At 44.8% G+C, this 20,533-nt stretch overlaps 1 protein-coding gene across 2 annotated transcripts in view; it reads left to right on the top strand.

The window, feature by feature from the left end:
- The window catches only part of NACC1 (nucleus accumbens associated 1), a 43,301-nt gene that overhangs the window by 14,592 nt on the left and 8,176 nt on the right, over positions 1-20,533 (top strand). The window contains exons 2-5 of one of the 2 annotated variants that reach the window (XM_077327267.1): positions 13,548-14,491; positions 18,309-18,479; positions 19,690-19,795; positions 20,077-20,174. In XM_077327267.1, coding sequence (XP_077183382.1) covers positions 13,576-14,491; positions 18,309-18,479; positions 19,690-19,795; positions 20,077-20,174 — 1,291 coding nt within the window. In that variant the 5' untranslated portion in view covers positions 13,548-13,575. Of the gene's footprint in view, positions 1-13,547; positions 14,492-18,305; positions 18,480-19,689; positions 19,796-20,076; positions 20,175-20,533 lie in introns of both variants that reach the window. The other variant, XM_077327266.1, reaches the window with a different exon arrangement.

The raw sequence follows: 20,533 nt of genomic DNA, 5'->3' as shown, positions 1-20,533 counted from the left end.
AATTTCTTGTCCTGCCACATATGGCCTCTACAGAGATGTCTTGTCTTATGTTGGGAAAGTTTATATTTCCCCTATTTTTTTAATGGATCTCTTCTGATAGTTTGATAGCTTCAACATTTTAACCTTTTGACAGTCTGGCATATTTCAGTGTTATAAAAATGATAACGTGTAATTTCTGGTGTCTGCCTCAAAGTCATTACATTTGTCTGTTGACTACAAACAGGTTTGTTAAAACAGTGTAGGGTTCTTTTTTATACAGTGTTTAATTTTAAAGATTTTAAAAATCCACTGTATAAAAATCAGGTTTGCTAGTTAATGTGGTAGTCTTACACTGTGGTAGTCTTACACTCACTATTGTTTTGATAGCCAAATTTGCAAATGATGCTCAGCTACAATTTACATAAAACCCAGTGTGTTTTTTATCTGAAAGTACAACAATTATCTCAGTAATGTCAGTTCATGTAGTGATTAAGAGCGGCAGCCTATAATAGGGAGAACCAGGTTTGATTCCCCCTGAGGAGAGGAAGGTGAATGTAATCCACTTTAAGATGTCTTTGGGTAGTAAAAAGAGGGTATAAAAAGCTCTTCTCTACTAACCAAAAATAATTTTTGCAGAAGGCTAAATTCCTGTGTTTTTACATTTATATTTTAAGTGCACTATATAATAAATTGATTTATTTTGTTTAATTTATCTTTATATTGGTTTTGCTTAACCTTTGTAATACCTAATTCAATTTTTAAGTAGGTTTGCCCCCTCCCCATTTTTGGGAGTGCACCAAAAACTTAATGACAGGGTATGAAAGTTAGACATCAACAGGATACACAGTAATAACAATATCACTGAAAAAAAACCTGTGTAGGCTAAACAACAAGATACATAAATTTGCACTTTTGTTGAGTTCAATAGATGTAACTTCAAAGTCGTAGTCTTATATGTAGATATTCTTTATTCTACTGTATATTTCACAGCACTATCAACAAACAGCTTACAGCATTCCTCCATGTATTTCACAGTAACATGAACAATCCTGTTTCAGTTTTTCAATCTTCAGTGTAAATTGCTATAGACATACAGGAGTCAGAAACTATTCAAAATTAGCTTTCAGTCTCCATCAAATTTCTCAAGGCTCTTAACTCAGAGTTCATTTTTTTATATTATGGTTCCAGCTCAGAGAGTGAAACTAACTAATGATATGTTCTAGTTTATATCTCCCTCTAATGGGCTGAATGTACTGTTGCATTATTTATTATTATTTATTTATTCGATTTATAGACCGCTGCTCCCAGCAAGCTGGCTCACGGCGGTTCACAAAATAATCCTTATCCATCCTTATTCCTCTTAATATTTGTGAAACAGCCTGGGGGGTGGAACGTGTCCAGGGTGTCTGAGGGCCAATCAGGATGCAGCCAGCAAAGCAACCTGATTGGCCCTGCCCCTACAGCTCCCACCTCCCATTCCTGAATGCTAGCCACTTTGCTCTCAGCGCTGAGCCAGCAGCATGTCAGGAGAGAGGGCCCTGGGCGAAGGGTGGTCTCCCTCTGGGCTGCTAACAAGCAAGCCCCGGCCCAAAGCCACCTTACGCAGCGGGGGGGAGGGGGGCAGGTGGGCCCTTTCAAAGCCCGTTCTTAGGAAAGGGCTTTGCAGCTAGTATAAAACATAAAACAGATCTCCCATAAAAACGCCCCAATAGTAATATCCGCAAATGCTCGTTTATGGGTGGACCCAGAATTATTCAAAGTAACATGACAGATCACACTCTGAATTTAAACCTTTGGGAGACAAGGTCTGTAACTTGTAAATAAAACAATCTTCCCATTATAACAAATATTTTTAATATCCAAATGTGGTTTAAACACAGAAAGCACAAAAAAATTGAGATCACCTTCCTTGTCCCCAGCTGCTATAAAATGCCTCACCAATGGGAATTCAACCTCTTTGTTTCAAATTCTTGATCAGTGTTCACAAATCCTAGCTCTCTGTTTGCATGTTGAAGCTGCTGTGAAATACAGAGAAGATTAAAGGATATCCACATAAAAGACTACTACTTTGAAGTCACATTGAACTCAACAAGAGAGCAAATGTAAGTATCTTATTGTTTAGCTTACATGGGCTTTTTCTGTAGTAAGTGTATGATTCATCCCACAGATTAGTTTTTAACAATATTCTTTACTAGGTTATATACCAAAAAATCATATTGCTGAAAATATAAATTGCTACTTTGTTGGTAACTTACTGCCAGGAGAAAAACATCCTTATATTTATAGGTATGTGATGAGAAGCGGCCACCTTTGGACTGCAGATCCTGAATGTGCAATATTTGCAGTTGATCTACTAAGAGTAAAGATGACGAAAAATCGGAATATTCTTAGGGCATGATTATTATTATTTTATTATTATATTTATATTTATACCCCGCCTCCCCCCGAAGGCATGATGCAGTGCCTACCTGTGCAAAATGCACCCAAGAAGATACTAGGAAGTTTGTGCGCACAATCCATATCTAATTCTTGCTTTGTAGATGTATAAAGGACATTAGAAGAAGAAGAAGAGTTGATTCTTATATGCTACTTTTCTCTACCCTCTATTATATAAACTCTCCATTCTCCCTCCGGGTCAGGAGGACAGCTGGAACGGGTGTTTCCCATCTCTCATTGAGGGAGGCAGGTCATTTGCATATTTTTCCTTCCGGTGGGAAACGCCCCTTCATCTCCAGTCTTCTTCCTGCCTCGCGAGGGAGCAGACGTGACTTTTAGTGTCCCGTTCTGTTAGTGATCAAGGAAGATCGAGTTGGAATTGAGGGCTGTTTTCAAAAAACAGTCGCGCGTGTTCTTCGGGCCGCAGAATCAGCCGCGCTTCAAGATCGGGCCGTTTTCGACGAGCTAGAGCTCTCCCTCCTCGGCTGCGCCAGATCGGGCAGCAGGAGAGAGCTCTGCAGCGGCGGCCGCGTGCTCAGCTCGTGGTCTGGCGGCCATTTTGGGAGCAGCATCAACGAAATGGCGGCCGAGCGCCGGGAAGGCGCATTTTCCTCTGAGGAGGACATCAGCCTTCAGGAGCCCCCTGCAGATACCGGGGAGGCCGTGGCTGAAACGAGCGGGCCTGATCCGGCGATGAAGATGGCAGCGGAGCAAGGACAGCGCTCCAAGGCTGCCAAGGCCAAAAATCGTGCTTGTTGCCCCCCAGAGCCATCTAACTCAGCGGCTAAGGGTAAGGGGCCGGATCCATACGTGCCTAGCTCATCGGCCAGGAGGCAAGCAGGCACTGAGGACTCCACTTCTTCGGTGCAGACCGGGGACCGGCTGGACACTGGTAATGTTGAGGCCAGTTCTGGCCAGATTTCTTTGCCTGCAGAATTGTTGTCAATGATAAAAATACTGTGCAGACGGAGATTGCCAAAGTATGTCAACAATTGTTGCCTAGTGTGTCCAGGCCCTCATGTTCCAGGTCCCGATCTTCTTCCCCAGAGTCCAGAGCATCCAGGCGGAGCTCTTCCCATAGGAGGTCTCCCAGGGAACAACGTCCCAGGGCTAGCTGGCCAACGAAGGCAGCGCAGAAGAGGCCTCATTGCTCTCAGCAGCAATCTCCTTCCTCTGAAGAGTAAATGGAACTCAGGGAGAGGGAAGAAGGTGAATTTATCACAGATGAGGAGGAGGTGGAGCCAATTCAGGTACCTCAACAGACTGAACATTTTTTCAATGCTGAGGACTTTCAGTTCTTGTTAAATAAATCCATTTCTATTTTGGAATTGAAGCAGTCAGGTTCAGAGGAGCCACCTGCCAAACAGGCTAAGAAGTACTATGGCCCGTGGGGCAGTGGTGAATTTTTTCCTAAGCCTGAGACGAATTTAAAAAACTTTCCTATGCCAGAGTCTTGAAAGAAAGATCAGGGCTGAATGGGAGAAACCGCTAGTAACTAAGCAATTTCCAGCTTTCATCAGAAAGATGTATACTTTACCTGATTATGCTGAGTCCTTCCTACAGGTGCCAATCATAGATGGACCCATTGCAGCGCTCCAGTCATCAGGACTGGTTTCTGAAGACGGGGAAGGTTTCCTTAAAGACGTGATGGATCGCAAGTCAGAGACTGCATTATGTAAGGCGCACGAAGCAATGGCCATGGCCATTAGAGCAGCTACAACAGCTTCGGTGGTGGCCAGAGCGTCTATGGCCTGGTGCAAGAAGCTGCTTTCCCTTATTCCAGAGTCAGAGGGGCGGCTGCAGGAGGGAACCAGCAGAATTCTCAAAGCTTCAGCTTTCAATGCAGATGCCTCTTTAGACATCGTGGTTTTCGCAGTACGAGCTATGGCATCGACGGCAGTGGCCAGGAGGTTCTTATGGCTCAAGGCCTGGCAGGCGGATCCCCATTCTAAGACCCAAGTAGTGGCATACCCATTCCAGGGAGATAAATTGATCGGGGACTCCTTAGATCGCGTATTGATTGAGACCAGGGATAAGAAAAAGGCTTTCCCGAGACGCATTCGCAGGGATGGGAAGCCCTTTCCATCAGCCTTCCGGGGTCAGGGGTCAGGGGTCAGGTCCCAGGTTTCGACCGGAAGGCAGAAGGGGGTCCTGGGGTCAGTCACGACAGTCCTTCCGCAGGGGGACATTCAATAATAGAAACAATAGATTTAGACAGCAGAGATCAGACCGCACAGACGGTGACAACAAGGGATCTCAGGCATGACGCCCAGAATCTGCCAGTGGGGGGAAGGCTGGCGGAGTTCTCGCAGGAATGGTGGGACTCCAGAATAGACGGCTGGTCTCAGGAATTGGTACAACGGGGGTACAGAATAGAATTCAGATGCGTACCTCCAGACAGGTTCTTTCCTTCCCCCATAATGAAGGACCCAGTAAAGCGGGACCGCATGATTCAAGCCATAGAGCATTTAGTGGCCATAAGGGCGATAGAGCCTGTTCCGACAGAGGAACAGGGACAGGGAGTTTACTCTCTGCTGTTCACGGTACCCAAAAAGACAGGGGATTGGAGGGCCATCCTCAATCTAAAATTTGTAAACTCGTTCATCCCCTTAAAGAAGTTCCGGATGGAAACATTAAAATCCATTGCAGAGGCCTTACAAAGAGGGGAATTCCTGACATCCTTAGATCTCAAGGAGGCTTATCTGCACGTCCCTATAGCGGCAGAACACAGAAGGTTCTTACGTTTTTGCTCAGGGGGGCGGCATTATCAGTACAGGGCGCTCCCGTTTGGACTCTCCACCGCTCCCCGGGTGTTCACAAAGCTAGTGGTGAATATGGTAGCCATCTTGAGACAGGAGGGAGTGCACATTCACCCGTATTTAGACAATCTGTTGATCAGGGCTCCGTCGCTCGAGTTAGCGAGCCAGTTCACATTCCGGGCGATTGCGGTGTTCGAGCAGTTTGGCTTTGTAGTCAACAGGGAAAAGAGCTCCCTGGTCCCAGCGCAGAGGTTAGAACATCTGGGGGTGGAGATAGACACAGTGAAGTGTGCCCTGTTCCTTCCTCAGAGCAAGATACTGAAAACAATTCAGTTAGCGTCCCAGGTGATTCAGGCCAGACGGTCATCGCTTCTACAGCTGGCAAAGGTTCTAGGAGTCTTGGTATCCAACACAGAGGCCATTCAATGGGGCAGAGCTCAGGCCAGACCTCTTCAAAAGGCACTCAGACCGTTCCAGGAGCGGATATCGAAGAAAAAGGACGTGTCAGTGACGCTAGACCAACAGGTCAAGATCAGCCTGAGATGGTGGACTATGAGATCCCATCTAAGCATGGGAAAAGTTTACCTCCACGAGCAGTGGCAGCAGGTGTTCACAGACGCAAGTCTCTCCGGATGGGGGGCGATGTGCAATGGCACACCGGCGCAGGGAACATGGTCCCAGTCGGAGAGCAAGCAGCAGATCAACATGCTGGAGCTTCGAGTGATCCGGTTGGCACTGATGTGCTTCAGCGACAGTCTCACGGACACTCATGTGTTAGTGAGGACAGATAATGTAGCAGCGAAAGCGTACATAAACCATCAAGGAGGCTCCAGATCAGGGAGACTTCAAAAGGAAGCCGAGTTGCTGATGGAGTGGGCGGAGGCTCACTTGGCGTCGATCCGAGCAGAACATATCCAGGGCCTGGCGAATACTCAGGCGGATTGGCTGAGCCGTCAGTGGATCCAGGAGGTGGAGTGGTCTCTCAGCAGAGAGGCTTTCCATCTCATCACGGTACAGTTCGGATCGCCGATCATGGATCTGTTTGCGACGGCGCAGAATCGACAGGTAGAGAGGTTTTGCAGCAGGTTTTGGCATCCAGAAGCGGAGCTGACAGACGCGATGACAGCAGCGTGGCCAAGGGGCCTCTTGTATGCGTTCCCGCCTCTTCCGGTGCTGCCAAGATTCCTTCAAAGAGTCCAAGAGCTGCGCGCAGAGGTGATCCTCGTGGCACCGTGGTGGCACAGAAGATGGTGGTTCTCAACAGTAGTACAGCTGGCTGTACGTCCGCACCTGTCGATCCCAGTCACACTGGAGCTGTTGGCTCAGGGTCCTTGCTTTCATCCCCGTCCGGGATGGTGGAACTTGACCGCGTGGCGACTGAGCGGGCAGCGTTGAACTCCAAAGGTTACAGCGCTGCTGTGATGGACACCATTTTGGCTTCCAGGCGCGATTCTACCACAAGAATTTACAATTGTTCCTGGAAGGCCTTCGTTAGATGGTGTAGGAAAAAGGCGGTGCCGCCATCCAGACCTAAAATTAGTAACATTTTGCAGTTTTTACAGGATGGCAGAGTGGCAGGGCTTTGTTCCGGGACTCTGCGCAGGCAGGTGGCGGCCTTGTCTACGGTTCTAGGGCTACAGGAGGGTGCTCTGTTATCTAAGCATCCCCATATTGTGAGGTTTCTGAAAGGAGCCGCCATCCTTGAGCCACTGCCTAGACACATGTTCCCAACCTGGCGGTTGGGACTGGTTCTGTCATCTTTGACGAAAGAGCCGTTTGAACCCATTAGGGGTATTCCCTTGCAGTGGCTAGGCATGAAAACCATATTTTTACTGGCTGTTACATCAGCCAGGAGGGTTTCGGAACTGGGGGCCCTGTCTATTGACAAGGAGTTGTGTAGGTTTCGCAAGTCCAGGGTGGTCCTGAGGGTGAACCCTTTATTCCGGCCCAAGGTAGATTCCCGGTTTCACATTTCGCAAGAAATCAGTTTACCCACCTTTTTTCCTAGTCCGGCTTCTGACCAAGAGAGGGAATGGCACAAGTTGGATGTCAGACGTGTCCTTAAGATTTATGTTAGGAGGACAGCCAGTCTCCGGAAGTCGGATTCGCTGTTCGTATTCCTATCAGGGTCCAAGGTGGGAGAACCCTTGACTAAGGCAGCCATCAGCAGACAGGTCAGGGCCTGCATCGTAGAGGCTTATAGGGCTGCGGGGGAGGAAATTCCACAGGGCATTACGGCGCATTCGTTGCGCAGTGCTGCTGCTTCAGCGGCTTTCGCCAGAAATGCCTCGGTGGAAGAGGTGTGCAGGGCAGCTACTTGGGCTACTCCTTCCACATTTGTCAAGCGTTACAAAATTCAGGAACGAGAGGCGGAACAGGCAGCCTTCGGGCGCAGAGTTCTGTCGCACATGATGGACCATGTTGGACCCTCCCTGGGTTAGGGACTGCTCTTGTAAGTCCCGTTCCAGCTGTCCTCCTGACCCGGAGGGAGAACGACCACTGGTTTACATACCGAGAGGGGTCCTTCTCCTCAGGGGTCAGGAGGACAGCTAGTCCCACCCATAGGGTGGTCCATCACTTCGCTTCACAGTTATTGTTCAAAAATAAATAAATAAATAAATAAATAAATAAAGAGAATCTTTGCTTACGCAGACTAGCTGAGATTTGGTGCATATGTGGCTTGTTGCCTTCCATGTTAAGTGTTGTGTGCAGGGTAATACAGATTGCCTTTCAGAGTAAGAAGGTATTGATCAGAGGTCCGCAGATGGACGGAATGGCGCTCCGGAAGTTTCGACTGGAGATGAAGGGGCGTTTCCCACCGGAAGGAAAAATATGCAAATGACCTGCCTCCCTCAATGAGAGATGGGAAACACCCGTTCCAGCTGTCCTCCTGTTCCAGCTGTCCTCCTGACCCCTGAGGAGAAGGACCCCTCTCGGTATGTAAACCAGTGGTCGTTCCATGACCTGCCATATTGTCTGTTCATGTATCTGCTCCTGCCTGCAGGCAATGGGAGGAGGAAAATAGCATCAGGATCCTCTACAAGCACCATGTTTGTACTACAAGCACAAACCTTTAGTTTTAATTATTATTCTTTTGACTGTTCATTAAATCTTGCATTGGTCTAGTTGCAACTGCAGTGAATAAGAAATTTGGTGGAAAATTGTGTATTTTCAAGAAATAAAAGTTCAGGCCTCAACTGGGAGGTGACTCAAGAAATATACAATACAGTACAATTTCATTTACAGTCATAGAAATCCAATAAAAAATACAAGTTAAAATCAGTCAGGTATGAGATAGATAAAAAGTTATAAGTATACTATAGGGATCCAATATAAGTCAGCAGTTAATATATAGGATTGGACCAGCTCTTATTTTTGTAACTACCCAAGCATACTTAGCAATTGTTTTTGTTAGCTCCTTATTTGTATCTGACAGTATTAATTTGAGGCATTGTTTCCTCAGACCTCTGGAAAGTTCCAGCCAGGAGGTGACTCCAGTTCTGTTCTCAGTGACAGACAGGGCAATCCTAAACACAGCTATCCTTTTAAGCCCTGTTGACTTTTTGAGAGTTAGGATGTAATTTTGCTTGAGTTGACCCTGTTAGTCTCATTGCAAGCAATGCAATTTACGTTAGTTCACTGGCTTCAATGGGACTTAGTCCTAATTGAGTTGAGTTGAAGTAAGGCCATTGTGGGGGGGCAAGGCTGTAAATCTGCTACATAATTAATATTCAAGTAAGAATAAAATCCTCTCTGCAACTTGTGGTACATTTTCACTTGGGGGAAGGAGCAGATCTGACTTCCAATGATGATTTTTAGAAATGGTTCTGTGACCTCAAGCAACTCAAGTTGGTACTTTACGGATAGTCATCAACACACAATGCAAACGTTGTTTTGGTTTATTTTTAATGAAAATTTTGGGGTTTTCTCTCCTTCCCCCAGTGGGATCTCATTTGGAGATTGGATTGTTTTAAAAAGATTTTCAGTTTACCAATATTTATCCTGGGGATTTTTTTTTTTCAGTGCCTTTCTATTCACATTTTCATGATGACTTGCAATTTTCCAGAAACTGCAGGTTATTCAGAAATTGCGAGCATACTTACTTGGTAGTGACTTAAATGCAGACCAGATCTTTCACAAGCAGTCTGTATAATGACTTGGCATAACTTTGTGAACACAGGAGACAGCATTATTCTTCTCCAGTTATCACTTTAATCACAACCAGCCCCTTGGCATACCCGAGAATTCTAAAAAAGCAAATGTTGCAGTGCTGCATATTCAGAGCCTATCACGTGCTCCCTCTAGCTCTTTGTCAAAATAGCCTCACACAATAATACCTTCTCAGTGTGTTTTGTGACAGATGTATTTTAAAGCTAGCTGTTAGACTGTAGTTCATGATCAGGCACAATACCCCCACCCGCCCCTTCACAAAAACTGTATGTTTAATTTTTAGTGTTTAACATTCAGCTCAGAACTAACTAGCTGACAAGTGTGAAGGAATAAAAAGCACCTGACTGTTCTGTCCATTTTTAGCAAAAGGTTTCATTTAAATTCATAAGCATGCTTATCTGTAACACACATGCTGTTTTGTCTCAAACAGACAATATCCATGATTTAGGGCCACATATGCAATGGGAAGGAAAGATCCATAAACTCATAGAGTTCTCTCCCTTCTTGGATCTGAGAACATAAAAGCCTTGGTTGATTTGCTGTCTATTTTGCTGGCCTGTGGCCTATTTGCCACGTCTGTCTTTAAGAAAAATAGCTAAAGGTGATGTTTCTGATTACATTTTGTATATGCTTGCAGGATTTAACAAAAAGATTGCCCTCAAGAAATAAAATTAATTTGCCATTTTTTCATAATCCGATGCTGTCTGTTTGATAGCTGAAATTTATCTACATCAGATCATTGTAGAAAAGGGTAATCATGCAAAGAGAATGTCATGCCAATATTGTCCTTCCTGGCTGCTAATAGTGAGTGAAACAAATAAATGCGCTATGTACAAAAGAGCTCATGAGTCTGAGTTAATAAAATTGCTGCTCTCGAGCGAAGAAACCATCTTCTCCAACACATACAACATCTCTCTCTCTCTCTCTCTCTCTCTCTCTCTCTCTCTCTCTCTGTATATATAAAGAACACACAGCACAATACCTGGCTAAAACAAGCTTGTAAACCTATGTAAATAAACATCCTGCTTCTTGCAGGTCCTTGTGTTGGCCTGTTCATTGAGATTACTCTGAAGGGAACAAACCCTTGATAAGGCCAAGTCAAAAGAATTTGGCTTTACATGTGGAAGATTATATTTTACAGAATCTTTAAGGGACATGCCTACATGTGTCATTCGTTATAGCCATTACTTTCACTTTTATTGAATTTATCTCTTTGCAGGCGAATCTGGCAATTCTGCTGTCTGCATAAAACAATTATACAGGCTGATTTCATGAAGGAGTTTGGGTGTGGAAGGCCATGGCTTGATGTCAGAAGCAGAGCTAATGACCTCTGGGTTGTAGTTTCAAGACCAATGCATCTTCTGTCATGAATTCTCAAGAGACTGGAGAGATACCAGCCTTGATGGCTAAAACTAAAATGTGTATTATTTATTGTTGCATTTATTGGCCCCCACTCCCAGACCCCACCACATAAAATACAATTATAAAGTTACAACCCTCTACAAACTGGCAACAAAATTCCCTCCATAGTATCCTTAATCCCAGAATTGTTTACATTGTCTTGTTTGGAAGCTTCTGTGTGTACTGCTCCTAACCACAGTTGTGAGCTTTTCATAAGTTGTTTCTGTGTTCTGTTATGAGCATATGGTTCTCTGCGATATATACTGATCTATTATTGAACATAGATAGTCCTGGGTCCTCAGTTCAAGAAGTTGAATTGAAGTGGACCTCTGGCTTGTCTTTCATTTCATTCATCCTCATGCATCTATGATGGAAAATATTTTTTGCATCATATGTCCACTTCAATTAGGATCAAGTATTTGCCTAAATGGGGAATGGGTGAGCTGATATACGTTCTCCTGAGATCTCCATCTCTCTGAAACTGCTCTATGTTTCCCGGCCAGGGAAGAAACTTGAACCAATACAATTTTCAGAGGATAGCTGTGCTGTTCTGTTGTAGAATAGCTAGATCCCAGTAGCACTTTAGAAACTAACAAAAATTTTGGAGTAGACGCTGGAAGAGAACTTTGACTCTCACATTTATACTCAAGAAATCTCTTTGGTCTCTGTACTACTTCTGAATTTGAATCTAGCTTTTGAACCAATACAGACTATCTACTTATCACATGGTTTCTTGGTTTATCTGTTTTATTAAAAATGTGGTCATATTTTTCTGCCATGTATACTTATGTGGTAAAATTTGAGGTCTTTACCAAGTGGTGAGACTGCCTCATATAGCCAGTCATCCGGAGCAATAATCTATTTCACATTAAGTGGGGAAAATATTCCACTCACCTGTATCTTGGCTAGTGTTTTCTTTGAGTAATAGTTTGTGTTCCCTACTTTTTATTCCCACTTTTTCAAATTTCAGGACACTGTGTGCTGTTTATATACATTTAAAGATTTATGTAACAGTATTTATTGTTACAATTCTAATTCTTAAGTACTAAGCAAGCAGCCACCTTTCCTGTGGTCATCCATATTTACAACCTCAAGAAACAATCTTCCATCCAAACTCTAACCTGTGGTACTTTTCTTCTTCCTCCCTGCTATTCTTGCCTGAACTTGAAAAAAAACTATCCTTTTTCCTAATAAAAAGTATACAGAATGGTATATAGAGACTTTGCAACAAATAGATTTTCTTTTCAGCTGTGTTGAATTTCAAGTCCTCAAACTGTATTTGCCAAAGCAGTTTCACAAGTACCCTTCTTTGGCCCCACTGACTCCTCTCAGTGTTTTGTGAGTGGCCTATTTATAGTTGTAACATTCTCTATAGCCGAAAATGAACACATTAGAGTTCTTGTGGGTACATGAGTGTATATATCATTCATATTATGCCTGAAGGTCAAGGACAGTCCCATTCGCAAAGTATATAGTGATTAGTGTATAGCTGAGGTCCACCATGGCAGGGCCGTTAGTCTTACTGGTTAAGCTAATCATAACACAACTTCATACTCATTGTCCAACACCTTCCCCCAACTGGTTCCTACAGTGTGGTTCTCAACCTGGGGGTCAGGATCCCTTTGGGGGGTCGAATGACCCTTTCACAGGGGTCACGGCAGGGCAAGCAGCTTGGCTGGGGGGAGCACACAACAGCCTTGTGGGGTAGATCAAGATAGAGCGTTCGTCTATCTGGAGTAGCGGAAAAGAGCGAGATTGGCATGGTGGGACAAGAGGCAGAGCTGAACTGGGAAACCCTGGAAAAAAAACAATAATATACAATCATGATCTTCACACCATTGACCAGTTTTGGTTTGATTTGTGTGAAAGAACACTTGCATGATTTTATGGTTTGGGGTCACCACAACATGAGGAACTGTATTAAAGGGTCGCAGCATTAGGAAGGTGAGAACCACTTGTAGAGCCTTCATCTGAATGCTGTCCTATGGTGGAAGGTTGAGTACTTAGCTGAGCCAAGTGGTAGAATCTAATGTGTAAAAGACGATTGGCTGGACTAGTTGGGTTGGAAGTGGAAGGTGTTGATGGCTATGGATCTTCACTGCTTTCCTCTATCTCCAGCAATCCTTTCCAGGCTTAGGGAAATTTATTTCCAGGATCACAGGACCCAGTAAAGTAAAAGCCATGTGGGTAGTGACAAGGGGAAGCAGAAGAAATCAGTCCCTTTTCTATTAAGGGAACTTCACGCGCAGGAGCAAGCCTTGGGATCGAAATCACTGAGAAAACTGAGCTTTTCAATAGTGCATTATTGTATACATCAGAGCTGATTAATTGTTGATAAATTGGTCACATTTAAACATATCCTTGAAAATATGGGCATGTATTTACAAAACGTATATCCCACCTTTCTGCCCCATCATGGCATATATGTCTACAGGAATTATTGTTTTAGATTCTTTTAAATAAAAATCTACATGTTCTGAGTGACTAAAACTTTATCAGAGAAAACATTTCACTTTCAAGAGAGAAAGTATTTCACTGACTTTTTCAAATCTGCCCAGCATTTCTTTTTTTCTGCATTGGAAAGCTGATGTTGAAGGAAGAACTGGGAAAACCAGGCTATTTCCCATCTCTCCCCCCCCCCCGCCCCCCAGTCTTCACGTCCCTCCCTACCAGGTAGTAAAATGGTTTACCATCTCCCACTCTCTTCTCTTCCATAGTTGTTCCTTCTCACTTTTGGTTCTGTATGTCTCCTTCCCTATTGGTCCCATATACATCCGCTCTGGCTCCTTATTTACTTTGCAGAAGACCTATCCAAGTGAGGAGAAAGAGGATGGCTCAAATTCTCCAAATGGAGATCCCCAACTTCGGTAACAGCATCCTGGAGTGCCTGAATGAGCAGCGATTGCAAGGTCTGTACTGTGATGTCTCGGTGGTGGTGAAAGGCCATGCTTTTAAGGCGCACCGAGCTGTGTTGGCTGCCAGTAGCTGCTATTTCCGGGACCTTTTCAACAACAGCAAGAGTACAGTGGTGGAGCTTCCTGCTGCTGTGCAACCACAATCCTTCCAGCAGATCCTCAGCTTCTGCTACACTGGCCGCCTCAGCATGAATGTGGGCGACCAATTCCTCCTCATGTATACAGCAGGATTCCTGCAGATCCAGGAGATTATGGAGAAGGGGACTGAGTTTTTCCTGAAGGTCAGCTCACCCAGTTGTGACTCCCAAGGCTTGCACACTGAGGAGGCCCCTTCATCCGAGCCACAAAGCCCTGTGGCACAGACATCCACTTGGCCTTCTGGCAACACGCCCCTACCCCTGGTTTCCCGCGTAAAGACAGAGCAGCAGGAGTCGGACTCTGTCCAGTGCACATTTGTGGTTAAGCGGCTCTGGGAAAACAGCCAGAAAGAAGGGGGAGGTGGCGGTGGCAGTAATGGCAGCCGCAAAATGGCCAAGATTTCCTCCCAGCAGGAGCTGAGTGGAGGTAACCGACAGGCCCAGCAGCAGCAACAAGCCCAGCAGCAGGGGGCGCTGTCTGGAGGAGGTGGAGGGGCAAATGTGGTCAGTGGCCCCAGTACATCAGACCAGACGAGCCCTGGCACCTCCAGTGCCTACACTAGCGACAGTCCCAGCTCCTATCACAATGAGGAAGATGAAGAGGAAGATGCTCCTGAGGAAGGTTCCGATGAGCAGTACCGGCAGATTTGCAACATGTACACTATGTACAGCATGATGAATGTAGGACAGACTGGTGAGTACTGGGCAGAAAATGGGGATGGGTGACACTCCTGATCCCTCTTCCTTAAGAGTGCTATTATTCAAGTTGTCTGCCTAAATTTTCAGGAAAAATTCTGAGCCGGTTCCAGACTGGGAGGTTATGCGAGCTTGGAAACAACTGTGATAGTTGTGATAAATAGATTCTGGCTTGCAAAAGCTTCTGTCACAATACATTTCTTAGTCTATGTGGTGCCTCAAGAGTGTTGTTTTGGCCGTAGCAGTCTCACACAGTGTTTATCTTAGAGCTTGATCGGGTTAGTCTTGGGCTTCTTCAGATATTCAAGTCAAAGTATCTGTTGTGTGTCCATATCTACCTTGAACAAAAGCTGTGTCTCTTTTTCATGTGTATATGTGAAACATAGTGAGGTGGTGTTTCTAAACAAATGCTAGAAGCCTCTGGCCCAAAATGGGAATTTGGAGGGCTTGGGAGAACAGGGGAAACTTAGATGTAGTGAGCATAAAAGATGTCTGGTGGAAGGGAGTGAACCAATAGAAAAGGGTCATCCCTGGATACACACTATAGGAATGACAGGGGAGGGTATGCTGGAGGAGGGGTTGCAGGCACGGAGGGCATAGTGCAGGCTTTCTCAACCAGGATTTCATGAAACCCTGGGGTTTCTTGACGGCCCTGGAAGGGTTTCCAAAATGGGTGGGAGTTAATGATTTTTAATGTGTTTTTTAAAATTTGGTAAACATCAGGTGATATGACCATATATGGTCATGTGGACCCATCCACCCCCTCCCAAAATGGCCACTGATAGGCCTGGAGGGGGTGGGAAGGGGCCCAAGGTGAGCGTGTACACAGCTATGCTTCCCAACCGTATTCTGCATGATCATGCCACTTCTGGCGTTTATCAAAAGCTAAATGTTTCAGGAGTTTCTCAACAGTAAAAAACGTTGCAAAAAGGCATAGCATCTCAAAACCTTTAAAGGGTCAGCTCTACCACAGAACCACTGTGGGTGACAATACCTGGTTCCAAAGGTAATTTAGTACTGGGGACATGCTATTGGCCCTCTGACCAAAATGTTCAGGCCGATCTTGAGATGGAAAATGAAATCAAGGAGGCATCCAAAGGAGTGGGAGTTGTAATAATGGGCAAATTTAACTACCTTCATACTAACTGAATAAATGCGTGTTCCCGTCTTGCCAAAGAGTAAAATTTCTAGATATCCTAAATGACTGCCTTAGAACAACTGGTCATGCAAGTGACCAAAAAGCAAAGTGACATGGTACAAGGGGTACTACTCAGGATCTAGTACAAGATGTGGAGGTGGCTGAACCAATGAGAAATTGGTCACTGTGGCATGTATGCAGGAAAGCGCAGGGAACTCCAGCACCATCATATTTGATTTCAAAAGAGGAAATTTCTCTAAGATGAGAAATCTGATGGGAAAAGTTGAAAGGGGCATTTAAGATGGTCACATCTCTTTAAAAAGTTTGTGAAGGAGTAGTTAAATCCTCAATGCTAGAGGCTCAGAGAGAAGGTATACCACAGGTCAGGAAAAGCAGTGCAAATTCTAAGAGATCACCAGAATGGCCAACATGCAGGGTGAGGAAGCATTAGAGGTGAAAGGGCTTCCTTTAGCAACTGGAAGACTTACCCAAACAAGGCAAACTGAAATGGACACAAATTTGCACAAAGGAAATGGAAGCAGACTATCAGAGAAGCAAAAGAGGAGTTTAAGAATCACGAAAAGCATAAAGACCAACCATAAATGCATTAGGTGCGGGGAAACAGTTGGACCTTTGGATGGAAATGGATGAATGGAGTACTGAAGGAGGACAAGGCTATTGCTGAGAAACTAAATGAATTCTTGTATTTTCAGCAGTAAAAACAAGATAAATAACCTGCTCCTCATTGACATTTTGAGGTGTGGAGAGTATGGAGCGTGGGAACATAGCACTGGCAGTAGAGGAAAATCTAAAATTTATGAAGAAATTGCAAACCAACAGATCACCCAGACCAGTTGGTATCCATCCTGGAATTCTAAAATAACTCAAAAGACGAAATTTATTAGAATATGCAACTGGACCCTTAGATGAGCCTCTGTACCAGAGGACTGGCGAGTGGCCCATATAACTCCCATTTTTAAAACAAGGATCCAGAGAGATCCTGGAAATTACATACCAGTTAGGTTAACATCTATTCTAGATAAAATTGATGGAAAGCGTTATGAGATAAAACTGGCAAACATATATATCCCAAGTAATCCTAACTTCATATAAATACTGACGGGATCTGAGCGGGCAGCAGCAGACCAAGAAAGGAACCTTGGGGTTGTAGTAGGCAGCATAATGAAAATGTTCACCTCCTATATGCAGCTGCTGTGAAAAGGGCAAACTCCATACTGGCCATAATTAGAACAGGAGCAGAGAATAAAGCTACTGCTGTCATACTGCCCTTGATTAAATCAATGGTAAGACCACATTTAGAATATTGTGTACAGTTTCGGCCTCCACACCTACAAAAGGATATTGTAGCACTTGAAAATGTGCAGAAAAGAGCAAACAAAATGATCAGGGTACTAGAGTAACTGCCCTAAGAAGATTGGTTAAAATGTTTAGGATTGTTAAGTCCAAAAAAAAGTGAGTAAGGGGAGATACAAGAGGTTTATGGCATGGAGAGAGTAGACAGAAAGAACCCCATAATATTAGAATTTGGGGCCATCCACTGAAGCTGAAGATTGAGAGATCCAGGACAGATAAAAGGAAGTATTTCTTCAACCAGTGTAATGTTAATTCGTGGAACTCAGTGCCTCAGCGTGAGTTCATGGCCTTGGAAGGCCTTGAAAGGGGAGCAGACAAATTCATGGAGGACTGGCCTATCAGTGGCGGGATTAATCTTTCCTTCCTCCAGTACCAGAGGTAGCATACTGGGGAGCCCAGGCAGGAGGAGACTGTTGCAGCCTTCCTTTTTGTGGGTTTGCTAAACGTGGCCACTATGTGAACTTGACTGGATAAGACCTTGGTCTGATCCAGCATAGCTCTTATGTTGTAGGGCAATGGAATTTGCCTGAACAATCTGTTGTGTTTGCGCAGTGCACAGCTGGTGTAGAAGAGATGTAAAAAGACCCTACAAAGTCATGGTAAAAATGCTTGGGATAATGTGTGCAAAACACTTTGGCCCTCATGGGGAAAATGTCACATGAATGATGTGATGACCTCAAATTCTAGAATGGCAGCCTGCGGTGGTGAAAACAAGAGAGTCTAACTGGGCCTTTAACAGCTGACAGATTAATGTGGCACAAACTTTTGAACACCAGAGGCTGCTCCGACTCAGGGAAGCCTATGCAGCAGTGAATGTGTTGGTCTTTAAGGTGACACAAAATTCTTGTTTTTGAATCATTGATTGGAAAACAAATTCTTGTTTTTATGATGAACACCAGGCTCCTGCTTCAGCTAAGCAGAATGGATTTGGTCCGTAGGAGCTGTCAGGGTTTTTGCCACTTGTTGGGCAGGATGAAGTGCAGCATGTTGAGTCAAGGCCTTGTCCATGACCGGTGTTGCTCATCATAACAGCAGGGCAGACCTCTTCCCACCCTCACCCATTTTTAATGTTTTTTAAATGGGGTGTGAGTTGATGCATCCTGAGTGCTCTACGCTGGGAGGGAAAATGTTTGTGCCGGGAATCTCCATGACTTGCGTTTAAGATTGTGAGATTTTGGTGACAAATTTACAAGCGTTATAAGTGTCTTCCTGGCTTGATCCCATTCTGTGCTTGTTCTTTCACTCACTTCCCTGCTATTCGTTTCTTTCTTCTCTCCGTCCTCCCATTTTGCTTGCCCAGCAGAAAAAGTGGAAGCTCTGCCAGACCAGGTGGCATCAGAGTCTCGGAACCGGATACGAGTGCGGCAGGACTTGGCCTCGCTGCCTGCTGAACTCATCAACCAGATTGGGAACCGGTGCCATCCCAAGTTGTACGATGAAGGAGACCCTGCTGAGAAGTTGGAACTCGTGACAGGTAGGAGCCTATGCCCTCCCTCATTAAGGTGAAACTGCAGGCATGCATTTCTAGCCAGCTAGAGGCAACAAAATTAGTCTGAGTAGGTTTTGATGGTACAAAGTAGTTGCCGTTTATCCTGTATCAACCCTTTCTTCTTTTCTTTCTCCAGAAGCAGGGTAGAGCTGATTATTAGCCTACAAGGTGTTGGTAATTGGAAGGCATCTACTAGTTACGTGCTGTATTTCCGCAGACCTAGGCTTTCCCTCTCATCTGCAAAACTAGGTCATGCAGTCCCACCCTTTCCATGAAGGCAAGGCTAATTCAATGGCCAGATGACGTGAGAAAGCCGTGTGTGCATAGAAAAGGGATTTGGCATTGTGGGTGGTCTTTAAATGCCCCATAGGCTGGCTAGCTCAGTGCAGACCAGCTTCCAGTCATCCTGCTTGACCTTCACCACTCTGGGTAACAAGGGATTTTTTTAAACAAAACCTAGTCACATCTTGTGGTGCAAACACTGTAAGAATATAATACGTGAAATGCTTTGATTTAGCTGAGAAGACTTCATTTCCTCTTTAAATGGTGTGAAGAAAACAAAGGCAGGACATTGAGCTCAAGAGGAAATGTCCTTATCTTGATGCCTTACTTATACGTTAACCCACTTCTTATTGAGGCAGAAGGGGGAGAAAGTCGCTTCAGCAGCCACATTAGTCTTAATAGTTCAGTTTCTGCTAGATATCTTGGAAGATTTTAGTCTGCTGTGGAATGGGTTGCTCAGGTTTCAAATCTCTGCAGGTCCAGCAGACCAAGGTTCTCCCTGATGCCTGTCAAGCAGAAGTAAACTTCCTCTTTCCTGGGCATTGGTCTGAATCCACCTTCTGAGTGGTCATCTTGTGATTGTTAGCCACAAGCATGTCTCCAAAGGTTTTGTGTAATATCCATGGGATCTATTGGTGCAGTGTGGTGATGGCCTCTTGGGCAGCTGAATTAATAAGAAAGGTTAGATCAGACCACATTGGGTAGTCCTTTTAATGACTGTTAGGCAACCTCATGCTCCGCATATCTCTAGATGTGTTGTTGGAAGTTGAGAGGAAATGGATCACTTCACAATGGCGTTGTTTCTTGTCATTTCTTTCAAGCATCTGGTACTATCAATCCCCGGTTCCTTGGTTTCTTTCCAGGTTTAAAATATGCTTTTCTCAAAACACACTCATCTTTCTTCCCTGTCCAGGTACCAATGTGTACATCACTCGGGCACAGCTCATGAATTGTCATGTCAGTGCTGGAACAAGGCACAAAGTGCTTCTCAGGCGGCTACTAGCATCCTTTTTTGACAGGTGGGTGGTTTTCCAATTGTTTGTGGTAATGGGGAAATGAGAGTTCTGGTTCTCCTCTTCCTGTCCCAGGATGCACTTCAGTTGTGGGAGGGGGGGAGTACCACCAGGTTCTTTTCCTACCTGTGGGAATTATATGAGGTTTAGATTTGATGGAGCAGAATGGGAGCCAGAACTTCACCTAGGAAGGAGGTAAAGATAAGCAGCATTGATAGTTTGAGAAGATGGTATTCAGAAAAACGGCTCAGTAGGTTTTAATTGCTTTCTCTTCAATCACTTTCTAGGAATACCCTTGCCAACAGTTGTGGCACTGGAATCCGCTCCTCCACCAATGACCCTAGCCGAAAACCCCTCGACAGCAGGGTGCTGCATGCTGTGAAGTGTGAGTGTCCATTCCAGAGGATTTTCTGCATGTGTGTGGAGGGGGGGGAATGTAAAAGGGTATTAATGGTCCTTCCTTGAAGAGTAGGGAGCAGGGCAGAGATATGATCAGGATAACTGGCCATGTATCCTTTTTGAGTACACAAATCTATAATTGCAGCAAAGGAGACAAATTTGGAGTTGTATGTAAAACCTTTGAGGTAGATCGCTGCCTCCTGCTGGGTTGTGGATCATGTACATTAAGAGTGCCACTGTCCTATCTGAAGGCCTTGACAGACAAGGGGAGCTGGTGGTCCTGGAGTCTAGAGAGGGAAGGAGGTCTTCACAACGTTTGGCCGCACACAGTGCTAGGATTGATAA

This window comes from Paroedura picta, chromosome 3, assembly GCF_049243985.1.
Source record: "Paroedura picta isolate Pp20150507F chromosome 3, Ppicta_v3.0, whole genome shotgun sequence".
Taxonomy (NCBI): Eukaryota; Metazoa; Chordata; class Lepidosauria; order Squamata; family Gekkonidae; genus Paroedura; species Paroedura picta.
This window is presented reverse-complemented; position numbering and strand designations above follow the sequence as displayed.